Source organism: Pithys albifrons, chromosome 7 (assembly GCF_047495875.1).
Source record: "Pithys albifrons albifrons isolate INPA30051 chromosome 7, PitAlb_v1, whole genome shotgun sequence".
Classification (NCBI taxonomy): Eukaryota; Metazoa; Chordata; class Aves; order Passeriformes; family Thamnophilidae; genus Pithys; species Pithys albifrons.
Window position 1 is genome coordinate 5,325,341 of NC_092464.1, and position 14,796 is coordinate 5,340,136.

General features: G+C 42.1%; 1 protein-coding gene across 1 annotated transcript in view; it reads left to right on the forward strand.

The window, feature by feature from the left end:
* The first annotated feature begins 2,446 nt into the window (after positions 1-2,446).
* The window catches only part of DLEC1 (DLEC1 cilia and flagella associated protein), a 34,015-nt gene continuing 21,665 nt past the window's right edge, over positions 2,447-14,796 (forward strand). The window contains exons 1-14 of the mRNA XM_071560634.1: positions 2,447-2,869; positions 3,163-3,303; positions 5,332-5,488; positions 5,981-6,091; positions 7,188-7,348; positions 7,604-7,818; positions 8,050-8,131; positions 8,531-8,618; positions 9,457-9,630; positions 10,367-10,503; positions 11,374-11,466; positions 11,712-11,802; positions 12,727-12,889; positions 14,585-14,777. Of these exons, the coding sequence (XP_071416735.1) occupies positions 2,447-2,869; positions 3,163-3,303; positions 5,332-5,488; positions 5,981-6,091; positions 7,188-7,348; positions 7,604-7,818; positions 8,050-8,131; positions 8,531-8,618; positions 9,457-9,630; positions 10,367-10,503; positions 11,374-11,466; positions 11,712-11,802; positions 12,727-12,889; positions 14,585-14,777 (2,229 nt within the window). The remainder of the gene's footprint in view (positions 2,870-3,162; positions 3,304-5,331; positions 5,489-5,980; positions 6,092-7,187; positions 7,349-7,603; positions 7,819-8,049; positions 8,132-8,530; positions 8,619-9,456; positions 9,631-10,366; positions 10,504-11,373; positions 11,467-11,711; positions 11,803-12,726; positions 12,890-14,584; positions 14,778-14,796) is intronic.

A 14,796-nucleotide genomic window follows, 5' to 3' on the forward strand; every position in this document is an offset into this window, starting at 1 on the left:
AGAGAGGGAGGGAGGGAAGAAGGAAAGAGGGAAGAAGGGAAGGAAGGAGAGAGGGAGGGAAGAAGGAAAGAGGGAAGAAGGGAAGGAAGGAGAGAGGGAGGGAGGGAAGAAGGAAAGAGGGAAGAAGGGAAGGAAGGAGAGAGGGAGGGAAGAAGGAAAGAGGGAAGAAGGGAAGGAAGGAGAGAGGGAGGGAGGGAAGAAGGAAAGAGGGAAGAAGGGAAGGAAGGAGAGAGGGAGGGAAGAAGGAAAGAGGGAAGAAGGGAAGGAAGGAGAGAGGGAGGGAAGAAGGAAAGAGGGAAGAAGGGAAGGAAGGAGAGAGGGAGGGAAGAAGGAAAGAGGGAAGGGAAGGAAGGAGAGAGGGAGGGAAGAAGGAAAGAGGGAAGGGAAGGAAGGAGAGAGGGAGGGAATAAGGAAAGAGGGAAGGGAAGGAAGGAGAGAGGGAGGGAAGAAGGAAGGAGAGAGGGAGGGAAGAAGGAAGGAGGGAAGGGAAGGAAGGAGAGAGGGAGGGAAGAAGGAAGGAGGGAGAGAGGGAAGGAAGGAAGGAGAGAGGGAGGGAAGAAGGAAAGAGGGAAGGGAAGGAAGGAGAGAGGGAGGGAAGAAGGAAGGAGGGAGAGAGGGAAGGAAAGAGGGAGGAAAGAGGGAAGGAAAGGAAGGAGGGAGGGAGGCAAGAAAGGAAGGAAAGAAGGAGGGAAGGAAAGAAGGAGGGAAGGAAAGAAGGAGGGAAGGAAAGAGGGAAGAAGGGAAGGAAGGAGAGAGGGAGGGAAGAAGGAAAGAGGGAAGAAGGGAAGGAAGGAGAGAGGGAGGGAGGGAAGAAGGAAAGAGGGAAGAAGGGAAGGAAGGAGAGAGGGAGGGAAGAAGGAAAGAGGGAAGAAGGGAAGGAAGGAGAGAGGGAGGGAAGAAGGAAAGAGGGAAGAAGGGAAGGAAGGAGAGAGGGAGGGAAGAAGGAAAGAGGGAAGGGAAGGAAGGAGAGAGGGAGGGAAGAAGGAAAGAGGGAAGGGAAGGAAGGAGAGAGGGAGGGAAGAAGGAAAGAGGGAAGGGAAGGAAGGAGAGAGGGAGGGAAGAAGGAAGGAGAGAGGGAGGGAAGAAGGAAGGAGGGAAGGGAAGGAAGGAGAGAGGGAGGGAAGAAGGAAGGAGGGAGAGAGGGAAGGAAGGAAGGAGAGAGGGAGGGAAGAAGGAAAGAGGGAAGGGAAGGAAGGAGAGAGGGAGGGAAGAAGGAAGGAGGGAGAGAGGGAAGGAAAGAGGGAGGAAAGAGGGAAGGAAAGGAAGGAGGGAGGGAGGCAAGAAAGGAAGGAAAGAAGGAGGGAAGGAAAGAAGGAGGGAAGGAAAGAAGGAGGGAAGGAAAGAGGGAAGGAAAGGAAGGAGGGAGGGAGGGAAGGAAAGAGGGAAGGAAAGGAAGGAGGGAGAGAGGGAAGGAAAGAAGGAAGGAAAGGAAAGAGGGAAGAAAGGAAGGAGGGAGGGAGGGAAGGAAAGAAGGAGGGAAGGAAAGAGGGAAGGAAAGGAAGGAGGAAGGAAAGGAAGGAGGGAGGAAAGGAAAGAGGGAAGAAGGGAAGGAGGGAGGAAAGGAAAGAGGGAAGAAGGGAAGGAGGGAGGGAGGGAGGGAAGGAAAGAGGGAAGAAGGGAAGGAGGGAGGGAAGGAAAGAGGGAAGAAGGGAAGGAAAGAGGGAGGGAGGGAGGGAGGGAGGGAGGGAGGGAGGGAGGGAGGGAGGGAGGGAGGGAGGGAGGGAGGGAGGGAGGGAGGGAGGGAGGGAAGGAAAGAGGGAAGGAAAGAGGGAAGAAGGGAAGGAGGGAGGGAGGGAGGGAAGGAAAGAAGGAAGAAGGGAAGGAAGGAGGGGGGAAGGAAAGAAGGAAGAAGGAAAGTAAGGAGAGAGGGAAGGAAGAAAAGGAGGGAGAGAAGAAAGGAAGAAAAGGAGGAGGGGAAGGAGAGGAGAGAGGGAGGGAAGTAGGTTGGTTTCCATAGAAAATACCACCTGTTTCAGCGGAGCCGGCGCCTGTTGTTAGCAACCAGCATACACAGCCAGGGCGCCGCAGGCAGAGCGGGGAGATGGATGGGTTTGGGTCTGATGATGAACATTCCCATGTCCCAGCCCTGCTCCAGCGGCAGGGATGCGCCCGTGCTGCTCGTGTGGCAAAACAGATGAGGATTTGGCTTCTTCTCTCAGCCCCAGTTTACGACTTGCACAGCCCCACATAACACCCTCACAACCTCCCCCAAAGCCAAAATCCCCTTCACGGCTCCCAAGTCAACATTGTATTTCGTTTCTTACTAAATTCGCGAGGCTCCTCGTCCTTAAAAAGTTCACCATAAAGGTACCTGGCAGGGAAAGAAACGGCGTAAAGGAGCCGTGCGGGGCCGCGGAGGGGAAGCGAAGGGAAGGGAGTCGGGGCGGCCACCATTGCCCGGCGGTCACTCGGCAACGGCGGGAGGCTCGGGGGGGCCGGGCTGGACATGGCTGAGGGGAGCCCCGGCTGGGAGGACGTGGCTGAGGACAGCCCCGGACCGCAGGACATGCCTGATGGCAGCCCTGGCTCGGAGGATATGGCTCAGGAGAGCCCCGGCTCGGAGGACATGGCTGAGGGCAGCCCCAGCCCCGGTTCTGGCTCGCAGGACGTGGCTGAGGGCATCCCTCGCTTGGAGGACATGGCTGAGGGCAGCCCCAGCCCCGGTTCTGGCTCGCAGGACGTGGCTGAGGGCATCCCTCGCTTGGAGGACATGGCTGAGAGCAGCCCCAGCCCCGGTTCTGGCTCGCAGGACATGGCTGAAAGCAGCCCTGGCTTGGAGAGCATAGCTGAGGGCAGCCCCAGCCCCGGCCTGCAGGATCCCAGTGCTGGGCTGGCCATGGTTGAGGAGACCCCCAAGCTCAGCTCGCAGGTAACGCAGCACAGACACACCCAGAGCCCCAAAGAGCAGCACAGCCCGGCACGCAGACCCTGCAAACAGCCTTTTTCACACATACACACTGAATTCCTTGCAAACAGCCTCACACATGCACACTGACCCCTCTATGAACAGCCTCACACACACACAAACACACACAGACCCCCAGCAATCAGCCCCTCACACACACTAACCCCCCCTACACACAGCCTCACGCACACCCCTGCACACACAGCCCCATCCTATCTAAGACTTTAAGCACTAAACATCCTGATTTTTTCCCCCAGGACATCTCCCATGTGCTGGCTGGAGCCTTTGGGGACCTGTACACTGCAGATGTTTCCAGGGTGGATATGGAGGCAAACTGGATCAAGTCACAAGAAGGAGACAATGTTCATCATGAGAGTTTTACAGATGAGCTGCAGAAGGTACAGGTCCAAATCACAGCAGAGTTTGGAGCTCTTTAATTCCTACTTCAGAATTTCTAGATTCTCTGCAAAACAAAACACAGGTGTTGACTCTGAAACTGACATTTTAATGGAAACTTACCTGAAACTGACTATCCCACAGAACCTTTCATAAAAATTAATATTCACGTGATACTTCATGATATTCTCCTCTGGGGACAGTTTCTCAGACACAGAGTACAACAGTAAAACCAGTAGCCCTTTGAATGCTGATTTTACTGGCTGACAACTTTTCCTTGTGCCTGGTGGTCAGTGTCCCAGACTTCCCATCTTGTCATCCCTCCAATAGCTGTTGTCAGCGTATAAAAGTTGAGGCTGTTGCTGGATGATTTGAGCAAACAGGGGTTTTTTTCTGTTTTGTGTCATCATACCTTCTCAAAGGTTATCAAAGATGAAAAATATGAAGCTCTGTATTTCTTCTGAGTAATTTATTAATATATCAGTGGACACAGTATGTTTTGAGTAATATATGTGAGTACTTCTGCAATGGATTGCTTGGATAATCATAAAATTGATTGGGTTGGAAAAAACCTCTGAGATCATCAAGTCCAACCCTTGGTCCAACTCCAGTCCCTTTACCAGATCATGGCACTCAGATTAATTTCAGCTTGCCAGTACCTGTCTGTAACATGTATGTTACAGCTGAACCAGTCACTCAACTCTCTCCATCAGAAAAGAAAATTGAAAATCCACAAACAGGCACTTTTAGGGCACAGTCCATCTGCTGTGTTTTAGATATCAACTGTGGCATGGGTTGGAACTGTTTTCTGGATTCCATTGATAGTGGAGGGATACCAGAATGAGCAGGAGAGGAGGAAGCATCTAATTTTAGCTGAGATATAGCCTATCTTTTTTATTAAAAATTTAAGTAGAACTATGTAATGAAAATAAAAAATATTTAATGGAATAATTTAGTTCTGGAAGTGTTCAAGGCCAGGTTGGACAGGGCTTGGAGCAACCTGGTTTAGTGAAAGATATCCCTGCCCATGGCAGGGTATTGGAAATACAGGATCTTTAAGGCCCCTTCCAACTCCAACCATTCTGTGATTCTGTGAGTCTGTGAAGTGATTCTATTAAATGAGCCAAAATGTTAAACCTTGTTACATCAAACTTGTAAAGCCTTGTTACATCTCAGTAAGGTTGCAGGTGCTCTTGAGACCAATGTCTGTGATTTTCTTTCTTGTGTGTCTCTGTGCCTTTGCTAAATTCTCTCTGACTCACATCAATGGCTCTTTGAGGCAGGATCTTTCTTTTTGAGCTGTGCTTGTAAAGCACTTGCCACACTGGGCAGAGTGGTCCCAAATACACCAGGAGGAATGAAGTATCACTGTTGGGATATTCTTGAGTTTTAGAAACCTTTGTAGTAACTAGAAAGGAATCACAGAATCATAAAACCAGACTGGTTTGGGACCTTAAAGATCTCCTTGTTTCAATGCCCCTGTCACAGGCAGGGATACCTTCCAGGTTGTTCCAAGCCCTGTCCAAGCTGCCCTTGATAATTATTAGAATATTCACTTTAATTTAATTCCTACACTTACGGGCAAAATCCAATTCTTTCCAGAGAGAGTAATCAGGCATTGGAATGGCCTGCCCAGAGAGGGAGTGGATTCCCCATCCCTGGAAGTTTTTAAACTGAGAGTGGCCGTGGCACTGAGTGCCATGATCTGGTAAAGGGACTGGAGTTGGACCAAGGGTTGGCCTTGATGATCTCAGAGGTCTTTTCCAACCCAATCCATTCTGTGATTCTGTGAATGCAGCACCTACTGACCCAGGGAAGATAAAATATATTTCTCTTGTCCTAAGAGGGTCTCCTCAACTTTACCCAGCACAAATTAAATTATAGGAATGACAGTGTTTTACCAGGCCAGTTTATGCTTGTAAAGTGATGATGTTATACCAAACTATCGCTGCCTACCTCTCAAAAGATAGAAAGAAAACATTCATCTGTAACAGCCCAAACTTCCTTGTGTTCACCCATGCCCATGGCAGCTCCTTGCTGAGTATGAGAGCCGACTGACAGAAGCTGACAGAGTAGAAGAGAAGATCATTCAGGCCCAGATCCAAGCAAAAGCTGAAGATGAAAGGAACCTAAACTTGCTGAAGGCAGATGCAGGGGAAGATTTCCACAAAATGGGGCTCCCACCAGGTGAGGATTCTGGAATGTGTCTCCCCAGTACAAGCTTATGGTACCTGGAGACCAACTTGGGGTTGGCTTGGTTGGCTTTTACATCAACAGAGGAACTTTGGAGGATTTTGCAGGGAGATTCAAGTGGAGAACATCTGTTTAACACTGAGAAACTAAAAAAGCAGGTCATTTTCAAGGTATTAAATTTGGGATTGATGGGTTGCCACCTAAATATTATAAGCATAGACACCTTGATATTTTGCAGCAGTAGACAGAGATTAAATCTTTCTCTAATGGATGCTTAGGTGGGTTTGAACTGCATTTAGAATCATGGAGATGCATGTCCAAGTTTTGGGATGAAAATACCAGACTATTTCTCTATTCAAAAATATTACCTGATGAGGTTGAATTATAAAATCAGCATTACTTTAGATTGATCAAAATAGTGTCTCTTAAGGGTCTAGTATTTTGATTTTTTTGATTGACTTTTGATTGTTTGCTTTACTGTTGCAGTGGCATCCTCTTTTAGGTGGATTGTGGATAATGAACTCCTCAGAAAAAATAATTTAATCTGCCCTGATGATTACATCACTGAGAAATTGCCTCCTACTAGAGCACCTAAAGGTAACTTTAAAAGCAGAAATTAATTTAGACTTTTTAGAACACTATAATTGAAGCATTTGAGGATGTAGCAGATCTGAGTATTTTTTTCTTTTTTAAATGTAATTTTATTTTTATGTATTTATTTTTTTTTAATTTCTGCCAAAGCAGAGGGGACTATAGCAAATTCCACTAAAGGCACTTATCAAAATATAATGGATAAATTCAAAATTATAGAGTGTAAATGTGCTTAAATATGATATTTAATAGTAGTTGCAGATTTGTTTATGGTTCTTTCCATCTGACACAAAAACTTAAATTAGTGAGTGTTTTGCCTCTATCCAATTTCATTAGGACAAAGCTGCAACTACAACTTGTATACAGAGAAGGGAAGTGGTTACATTGAAGTAAAAACTATTTTCAGTGAAATAGAAATGTATTATTAATTTTGGGCTTAAAAATTTCCAGTTCTGGAAATATACCAGTTTTATTTGCTAATGAAGATCAGTAAGAAAAATCATTTGGGAAATATCAAGACTTTGTTACTTTTTTACTCATGTAAGTGAAATGGTTTAGTATCATCAGATTTTTCAGTCCAGTCTAAAGAAACATTTCTGAGCTATCAACTTAATCACAACTTCCAAGATTTGGTGTTCTTTTTTTTCCACTGTAATTCCAAACAAAGCTGAAATTCTCACATCTCAGAGTTTCCTCTGAGGTGACAGTGTTGTTGTTCAGCTATAGGAACATGGCACTAGATGGTGCATCCTGGTTTTTTCAATCTGCTGACTACCATAAGTCCATCATACAGATCTTTCTGTAAAATCAACAGGGCATTCTAAGTCCCACTCACTTGTAAGGTTAACATAACCTTCTGGGAGTAATATAACCTTCTTTGTGTACAGCTTGTTTAATTAGTATTTTTAAATCTTTCTTACTAAAACACTAAGCTGTGCTTGCACAAAATAAATTATAAATATAAATTAAATTCTAGAGGATTTAAAGTGCATTTTTACCATCAACAAGAGTTAAAATAAATCCATACACCTATGCTTAGACAAAATGCTTATTATTTATGTTTTTCTTTTATAGAGTTACATTTATTTTCTTTGAATTGCAGGAAAATCAGAACCTGGATACTTGAAAGAGACATTTGGGTGTAAACAGCGTGTGGCTTTTCCACTGGACCACATTGAGTACCTGTCTTGTAGTGTGACAAGTATGTCTGCAACCCCACCCTCTACTCCAGACTCCACCCACCACACTAAAAAGATGAGTAAGGTACATTTTACAAGTTTATTTGGTTTAGTCTGTCAGAACTGTAAAGCTTGTTGCTGTTCCTGTAAGAAAAATTGAATATCAATCCATTGTTGGTTTGGCTCCAATATTTGACTTTTTTGATCTATTAAAAATGATAAATACCTTATTAATTTTTATTGCTGCATAGTTTTAATTAGACAAGTACAAATCACCTTTTTCATCATCCTCAAAATTGTTATGTTTAATTTTGCACCATGATCCCTTCTTTTTTCAAAGAAAACTAAAGCCTCAAGGAAACCAGCCTGGAAAGAGAGTAAGTTCCAAGCAGAGGGAGTAAGTGAGGACCTTGCCAGACTTGAGAAAAGGCAGAACTTCTTGAAGAACCCACGCTTTTTCCCACTAAATACTCTTCATGGAGGCAAATCTCTTGTCATTTCTCAAGAAAAAGTGGAACAGATCATATCCACAAGAAAAGCAGAAGATGCCAAAGGGTATGCAGTATATACAGTCTGGATTCTGAGCTGGTACACACAGAGCTCCACTATGGAATTACTGTGGATTTACATGTAGATATTTTGAGCTAAATGTTTTATATAGTCTCTTAGGAAACAAAGTATGTCTGTATGACAGTTTATTTTTGCCAAAGGATACATTTTGCAATTTCTCATTTTGTCAGTATTTAGAGAACTAAATAAATATATATCTCCTTTTTTATCTTTCAGTGATACATCATTTGTTCCCGTGTTTCTTGCCAATCCACCTACTGTTCTGTTTTCTTACGATGAAGCTGGGCTGGTCTATGAGGTGAGAACTTACTTCTTTGTAGAGAGTTAATTCTACCACTGAGAAGCATCATGTCCTATCATGATCTACATATTTCACCCCTCTATTGGCCTTCTTCACTTAAACAGAAGTCTGAGTTTCCTCTTCATGTTGAATTTATGACCGCTTAACTTCCTTGAAGATGCTCTGTCACAAATGCCACTGACACACAAAACAGTGGAGACTAAATGGACCCTTTACAGTCTGTGCTTTGTCTTGGTAGTATCTGATTCAGTCTTTATTGAAATAACTGAGATTTTTTGGTTGGTTGGGATAATGAAGTAATTAGTACTAGCGGCACTAATAGTTCTAGGGAATTGCAAACATTATAACAAGTGATGGTAAATACAGTGGAGCATTTTATTTTCTTTTTAAATGAAGATGAATTTAGAGCTGCAGAACATCACTTCAACAAGTCAGCATGTAAGACTTATCCCTCCCTCTACTTCAGCATTTTTCATTTGCCCAGGTAAGGGTTCTTCTTCTGCTTTTGAGATGTTAATGTATAAGAAATCTAATTTATCTTATTTAATAAAGACTTTTGCAGAGATGTTCTCTTTTGTTCTGTTACCCATAATGCTCAGTTCTTTAGAAACTGAAGCCTGACTTAGGACCATTCACGTGCAAGCCATGAGCAGATTCAGATGGTCTGAGGAATTCACGAAGACTAACTAAATCAAAGTGTTTGGTGTTAGATTAAAATGTATCCATGGAATACTTACATTAACTCTTATCCAAAATTCATCTAGGAACAGACATAGTTCCTAGTGAAAAAAATTAGGGAGAGAGGGCAAGAAATAACACACTTCAGTTGCAGCAAGGAAGGATAGGTTAGAGAAAAACTAAAAAAAAAAAAAATCTCTTTCCTATAGCAGGATAGCCAGACACTGAGAGAGATTGCCTAAGGAGGTGTTAGATTGTGGTATCCCAGGAACTGGAAGAATATTTAGAAGAAGTTAGATGCCTCCATGTAAGGCATTTTTGTCTTGTGGCAAAGGAAAACTGGGTCATGTCTTCAGGTTTCTCCTCACTGTTTCCTGTCATTATGAGAATCATAATTCAGATAAAAAGCATCTTGAGTTCCGTGGAAGATTTGCACGTCCACAGATTGCACTGCCAGGCCTCTTGTTCCTTTTTATCAGCTCGACTTAGGCAATAAATGCGGGAAGTTTACAGGCACCTTTCCAGAAGGAGATGGGGTTGTAAACACCACTGCCAGCTTTGAGAGGTTTTAATTGTTTTTATAATTCCCTGCTTTTGTTGTTTTGGTGCGGTTTTTTGTTCTTTTTTTTTTTTTTATCTCCCAGGAAAATTCCCAGGAAAGGGAGGAATGATTGCTCCTGGGATGGCATGCCAGTATACAGTCCAATTTACTCCTGAATATCTGGGGGATTATGAAGATCATATATTAGTGGAAACTCAATTATCAGAACCTCTTCTGATCCCAGTCCAAGCTAAAGTATCACTTCCAGTATTAACATGTCAGTAATGTCCAAATGTTACATTTCACTAAGGTTGAATGTACTTGTTTTTTGTTATTTAACTGTCTTCAATTTTGGGTCATAGAACAAATGTACAAAAAATTGGCAGTGCAGTTTCTACATTTTGATATCTATCTTATTTTCAGTCCTCTTTGATTTATTAGTTATTAAAATGTAATCATGTCAAATTTTTCCTCAAGTATTCATTCTTGCCATGCTAAACTTTTTTTTTAATAGCTGTGTTTGAGGAGTGAGTAGGAGCCACTTTTCTAGGTTTGTGTCTTGTTGATTCCTGAACTCCCAGGTGTAATTACTAATCCTAAATATTATGGAATTATAATTAATTATAACTATTTGGTGTTATTAATATTTATGGCTGTGGTATTAATTATATATGAATATGACATATCTGCACCTCTCAGATATCTGACCTCATCTGTACCAACCAGGATTACTTTTGCAAAAGTTTGCCTTGATTTTTTTTTTTTGTAAATTCACCTTTCCTGTTACACTGAGCTTTTTAAAAATGATCTTACTTTTTATCAATCAATAATCTTTAAGTAGAGAGCACCATTAAAATGTAAGATGAATTTAGAAATATACACTTTTTCAAATGGAAGGAATTTGAGGGGGTTTAGGATTGCAAAGCCTGACATGCAGCAATGTCTGTAAATAGTTATTTAATCAGCAGCCTACACTGTCTCTGGAGTCTGATTTTCTCTGTTATTCATTGCAGTGCCTCACATTATAGACTGTGGTTCTTGCCTTGTTGGAGGAATAAACACAACAGCAATTTCATGCAGAAATGAGGGAGTTAGGACTGGAAAGTTCTCTATAATGCCAAAGAAAGCCTGGCCACTTCCTAGTCCTGGGGTGAGTGATTAGAAGGGAAATACTGGACATGGGGTGGTAGAGGTGCCCTGGTGTGAAGGCATTTTGGGCTAGTCATGGTATATTACCAGAGAAGTCATAAGTCCTTCCTGGAGACATTTGTGTTGTGCCATTCCTTCAGGAATTCACATTTATCCTTCAGACCAGTCTCCCTGAGTGTCTGCACCCTCTGCTCTCGTTTGCCTCTGGAAGAAGTTGTCTTGCTCAGGGGTGAAGTAAACTGAGACATAGATCAGGGAAAGGAAAAGTGGCTTGACTTTTTAGCTTACCCTTAAAGCAGATAGAATTGCACTCAGTTCCAGCATTGCTTGAGCTCCTTTCCTTCTCCTTCCCACCAAAGATATCCCTTACTGACCTTGTTGCACCTGTAGACACAGCAATCCATTCCAGCCCTGCTCTGCCTTTACCTTCCCATGACAAAGCTGGGTAAAGGCAAGGAGTGACATGTAGGCTGGCATTTTTGGTGCTGAAGGGATGGATCCTGAGCCAGGTTGCCCTTCCTGAAACTTTGCAGCTCCAACTCAAGGTGAGTCAGAAGTATGGAGGAACAGACAGAGCCCCTGTGCTCAGGCAGAGCTGTTCTGCTGTGAACATGAATATTAGGGCTCCTGACACTGCCTTTTATCTTTTGAGGTAGAATCTTCCCCTCTGCTTTCATCAAGGTCATTATAAAAATTTGTTTATTTCTCCCTAACTAAGCCATGTCCAAAGGCCACTTTATTTTGAGACGTGTGAAAAAGGTTTAGTAAGAGGGAAAACAGGGATGTAATATACTGCCTGTTTCAGGTAATCCTGTATTTTAAAAACAACAACCTCATTAATTTAATTTTTTATTTCTTTTAACCACCTTAGGCTATCGTCGCTGCTGATTTGGTGATACAAGACCCTTTTGGGATCCAGCCTGCTATTTTGGAGCTAATTCCAGGGCAAAGTGCAACAGTAGAGGTTAGTACTAACTGCTACAGAAAGTTTTTATAGTTTACCAAACACATTGGCAAGGAAGATCATTTTAGATGATCTTGGCTGGACCTTGCAAATTTGGGTTTGTGGGAGCAAAAAATGACTGTTTCTGGCAAATGTAAGACTTAATTACTAATAAGTAAAACTGTCCTTTGGTGAACTTCTGGTGTGTTGCTGTCTCAATAAAATCAGTTACAGACATCAGTATTTCCCTTCTCTCTTTCTTTCAGGTCGTGTTTTTCCCTTCTTTGCCAGAGGCCTCACAGCAAACATACACCCTTTTGTGTGACAATTATCGACTCAATGATTTCACAGTCACAGGTTTGTTTCCAGCACCTTTCACAGTTCGCATTCATAACTCAGATAATATGAGTGGTGGTTGATGCCTTGAAGTGATGGTAACATTTTATGTCCTTGAATTAATAGTCTGTCCCTTGTTGGTGTTAAATGCTAAATATTTTTTTATTATAGTTATTTCTGCTTTAACCCACTGTAGCCAAATATCCAAATGTAAAATGTCACCAAGTAGCAGAAAAGAAAACCAGGTACAATTAATTTCTTTTACTTTTCTATCAATAATATAACTTGAGAAACTATAAAACATCAGCTGTAACAGAGCAGAAATTAAGCACATTTGGGGCACATCTTGGATGAAGGTATTCAGGAGCAGTAAGCAGTCTTTGGATTAGCTAATGAAGCCAGCTGAAATTCTTGTAAATGTTAGTGCTTGTCCTGTAAAGTAATTGTGAGTCTAAAGATCATTTTAGATACTGGCTGGACCTTGCAAATCAGAATTTGTGTGAGCAAAAAAGGACACTGACTGTTTCTTGCAAATGTAATATTTAATTACTAATCACTAAAACTTTCCATTAGACTTGTGGTCTGTTAAATCACTTTATCACAGGTGTTTCCCTCGGATTTTTTAAACAGTACATTTGCCGCTTCTTTTAATTTTAATATACTGCTTGAAACATCTGGGAATGACATTGTCAACCATTGCTGGTGTGAGCTGAGATTATGTCCCTGAAATGCAAGTCTGTTAAATTCATGAAGAGAAAGTCTGTGCTGTGATACATGTTGATAAACAAAGAACATCAGGAAAATATTGTACAGTTAACATACTGGAGTTCTGAAACTTGAGGAAACACCTCAATAATGGCCATGACTGGCATTTACTGCTAGTTAGTGATATGAACTCTGTTAATGATCAGATGGTAAACAATAATACCTAAATATTTCTTCCAGGGGTTGGAGAGCTGGTTGCTCTGGAGCTTTTGTTTGTCACAGGTGGAGAAAGCAAACCTGAACTGGGTGAAGTTACTGATGTAACAGCACAGCATCTCATACGATTTGACCCCCAAAACCCACACGCCAGCGAGGAGAAGAAATTGGTTATAAGAAACTCCACGTACGTAGCAACTATTACAGTGTTGCTCTGCTCTCTGGACACACTGGCAGGGGCTCATTTGTGATACTGAACTCTCTGAGCAGGAGAAAGCTTCATGCATATGATAAACTTGGGGCAGCAGCTTTGCTTCTCTTTGCTCCATTTTTTCCTGATTAAGGTTCAAGGTTACACTTGTAAGAGCAGGAACATTATGCACAGATCAGACATTATGGCAACCATTAGCCAAGGTCAATATATTTGCTTCAGTAGAAATAAATCTACAACTCCAAAATATTCATAAATATGTGTGGTTGCAGGAAATATTTACAGGGTGATCCAAGTGAGATTTATCTAACATTGCATGCCTACTAAATATACTCATGCAACTGAACTAAGCACTCCTTTCATAGGGCAGGGAAACAGAGGCTTCCAAGGATACAATTCTGATTGTAGACATTTCCCATAAAACAAGTCCTAACACATCCTGGACTCCACTGGATCCCCACTGATTAAAATCGGAGCCCTGTGTAATTAATTCATATTAAAACTATTCATATTAAAACTCTCAGATGATTCCTACCACTGAGTCCTAACAGATTTAAATGTAAACTCAATTTGAAGTCAAGGAATATGTCCCTAAGGATAATTACATCATACTGAACGTACTGGCATCCTGATTTTGCTCAAAATTAGACAGACATTAACAGAAACACATTGCAGACCTCAGAGCAATGAGGAGGTCAGTGCTGGTTTTAGGTACATTAGTTGTAAATTGTTACTTGCTACAGTTTGTTTTGTGGCCTAGAAATCACAGTTGCATAATTCCTGATTTTGTTTGGGTAAAGAAAGTGTGATTTGGTCACCTGGATTCTGTGAACTGATAAAGGATGTGACTATGCCAATTTCCACATTTTCACTGTGCTATAATTACCACAGCAGTCTCTGCACATCTGGTATTGTATTTGTATGAAACAGAGCTGGCCAGGCTGAGACTAAATTCCACAGAAGCAGGAAAGAGAAACCTTTCTTCTGCCTCAGAAAAGTGATAAAAGAAATTGTAAATATCCAGTTTTGTCAGTGATACCTTCAAATTCCAGTGTCCTTCCCCTCCTTAGTAAGGCAGAGTTTTTGAGGTCAGCATGTCAAGGTTTGTAAACACATGGAGACATTCCATAGAATACACTTCTGCTGAAGCAACCTAGTTAAGCAACCTTTTCTGGATTGCAAGCAGTATGGCAGAGCCGTGGCTGTAATTTCAGCTGGAACCATTGTGTTTGTTGACATGTTAAAAACCACATCTTGCACTTGGATTAAATTCAGAATGTGATGTAGATCATCAGCAGTGATCCAAGGCAAACATACAGGATCAGCAGGAACAGCCCTGTTCATCTCAGATCCTTGAAAGAAGAATTGTTGAGTTTCCTAAACGCTGGATTATATGACAAGTCAAGTAAGGCAAGAAAGTGTTAACATATCTTAAACATTTGTATCATTTACTTTCATATATTAGCATGTTCTTTGTACAAGTTATATACCCTATGCTGTCTCATCAGCTTTGTAGCTCACAAAGACTGGTAAATCAAGTCCCTGTAATTTGTAAAGAGATGAATTTCCTGCATGGAAAAAGGATCTGAAAATTTTCTACCAGTATTTTATTCAAAAATAACTGATTTTTTTAACCATTGATTTTTTTGTTGTTTATTGACCTCTTTGCAGCCATGTAGAACTTCCCTTCTTCTGGCAGATAACAAAGCCTAATCTGAAACCATTAATACCAGAAAGAACTGCAGACTTTATGAAGGTTAAATACAGTCAAGACACACAGTCAGCCTTCTCCCTAAATCCTGAGCAGGGAGTTTTGCTTCCCTGTGCAGACCATGAGTTTATCCTCACTTACACTCCACAGGAGGTATGGCTTGTGATTCCTC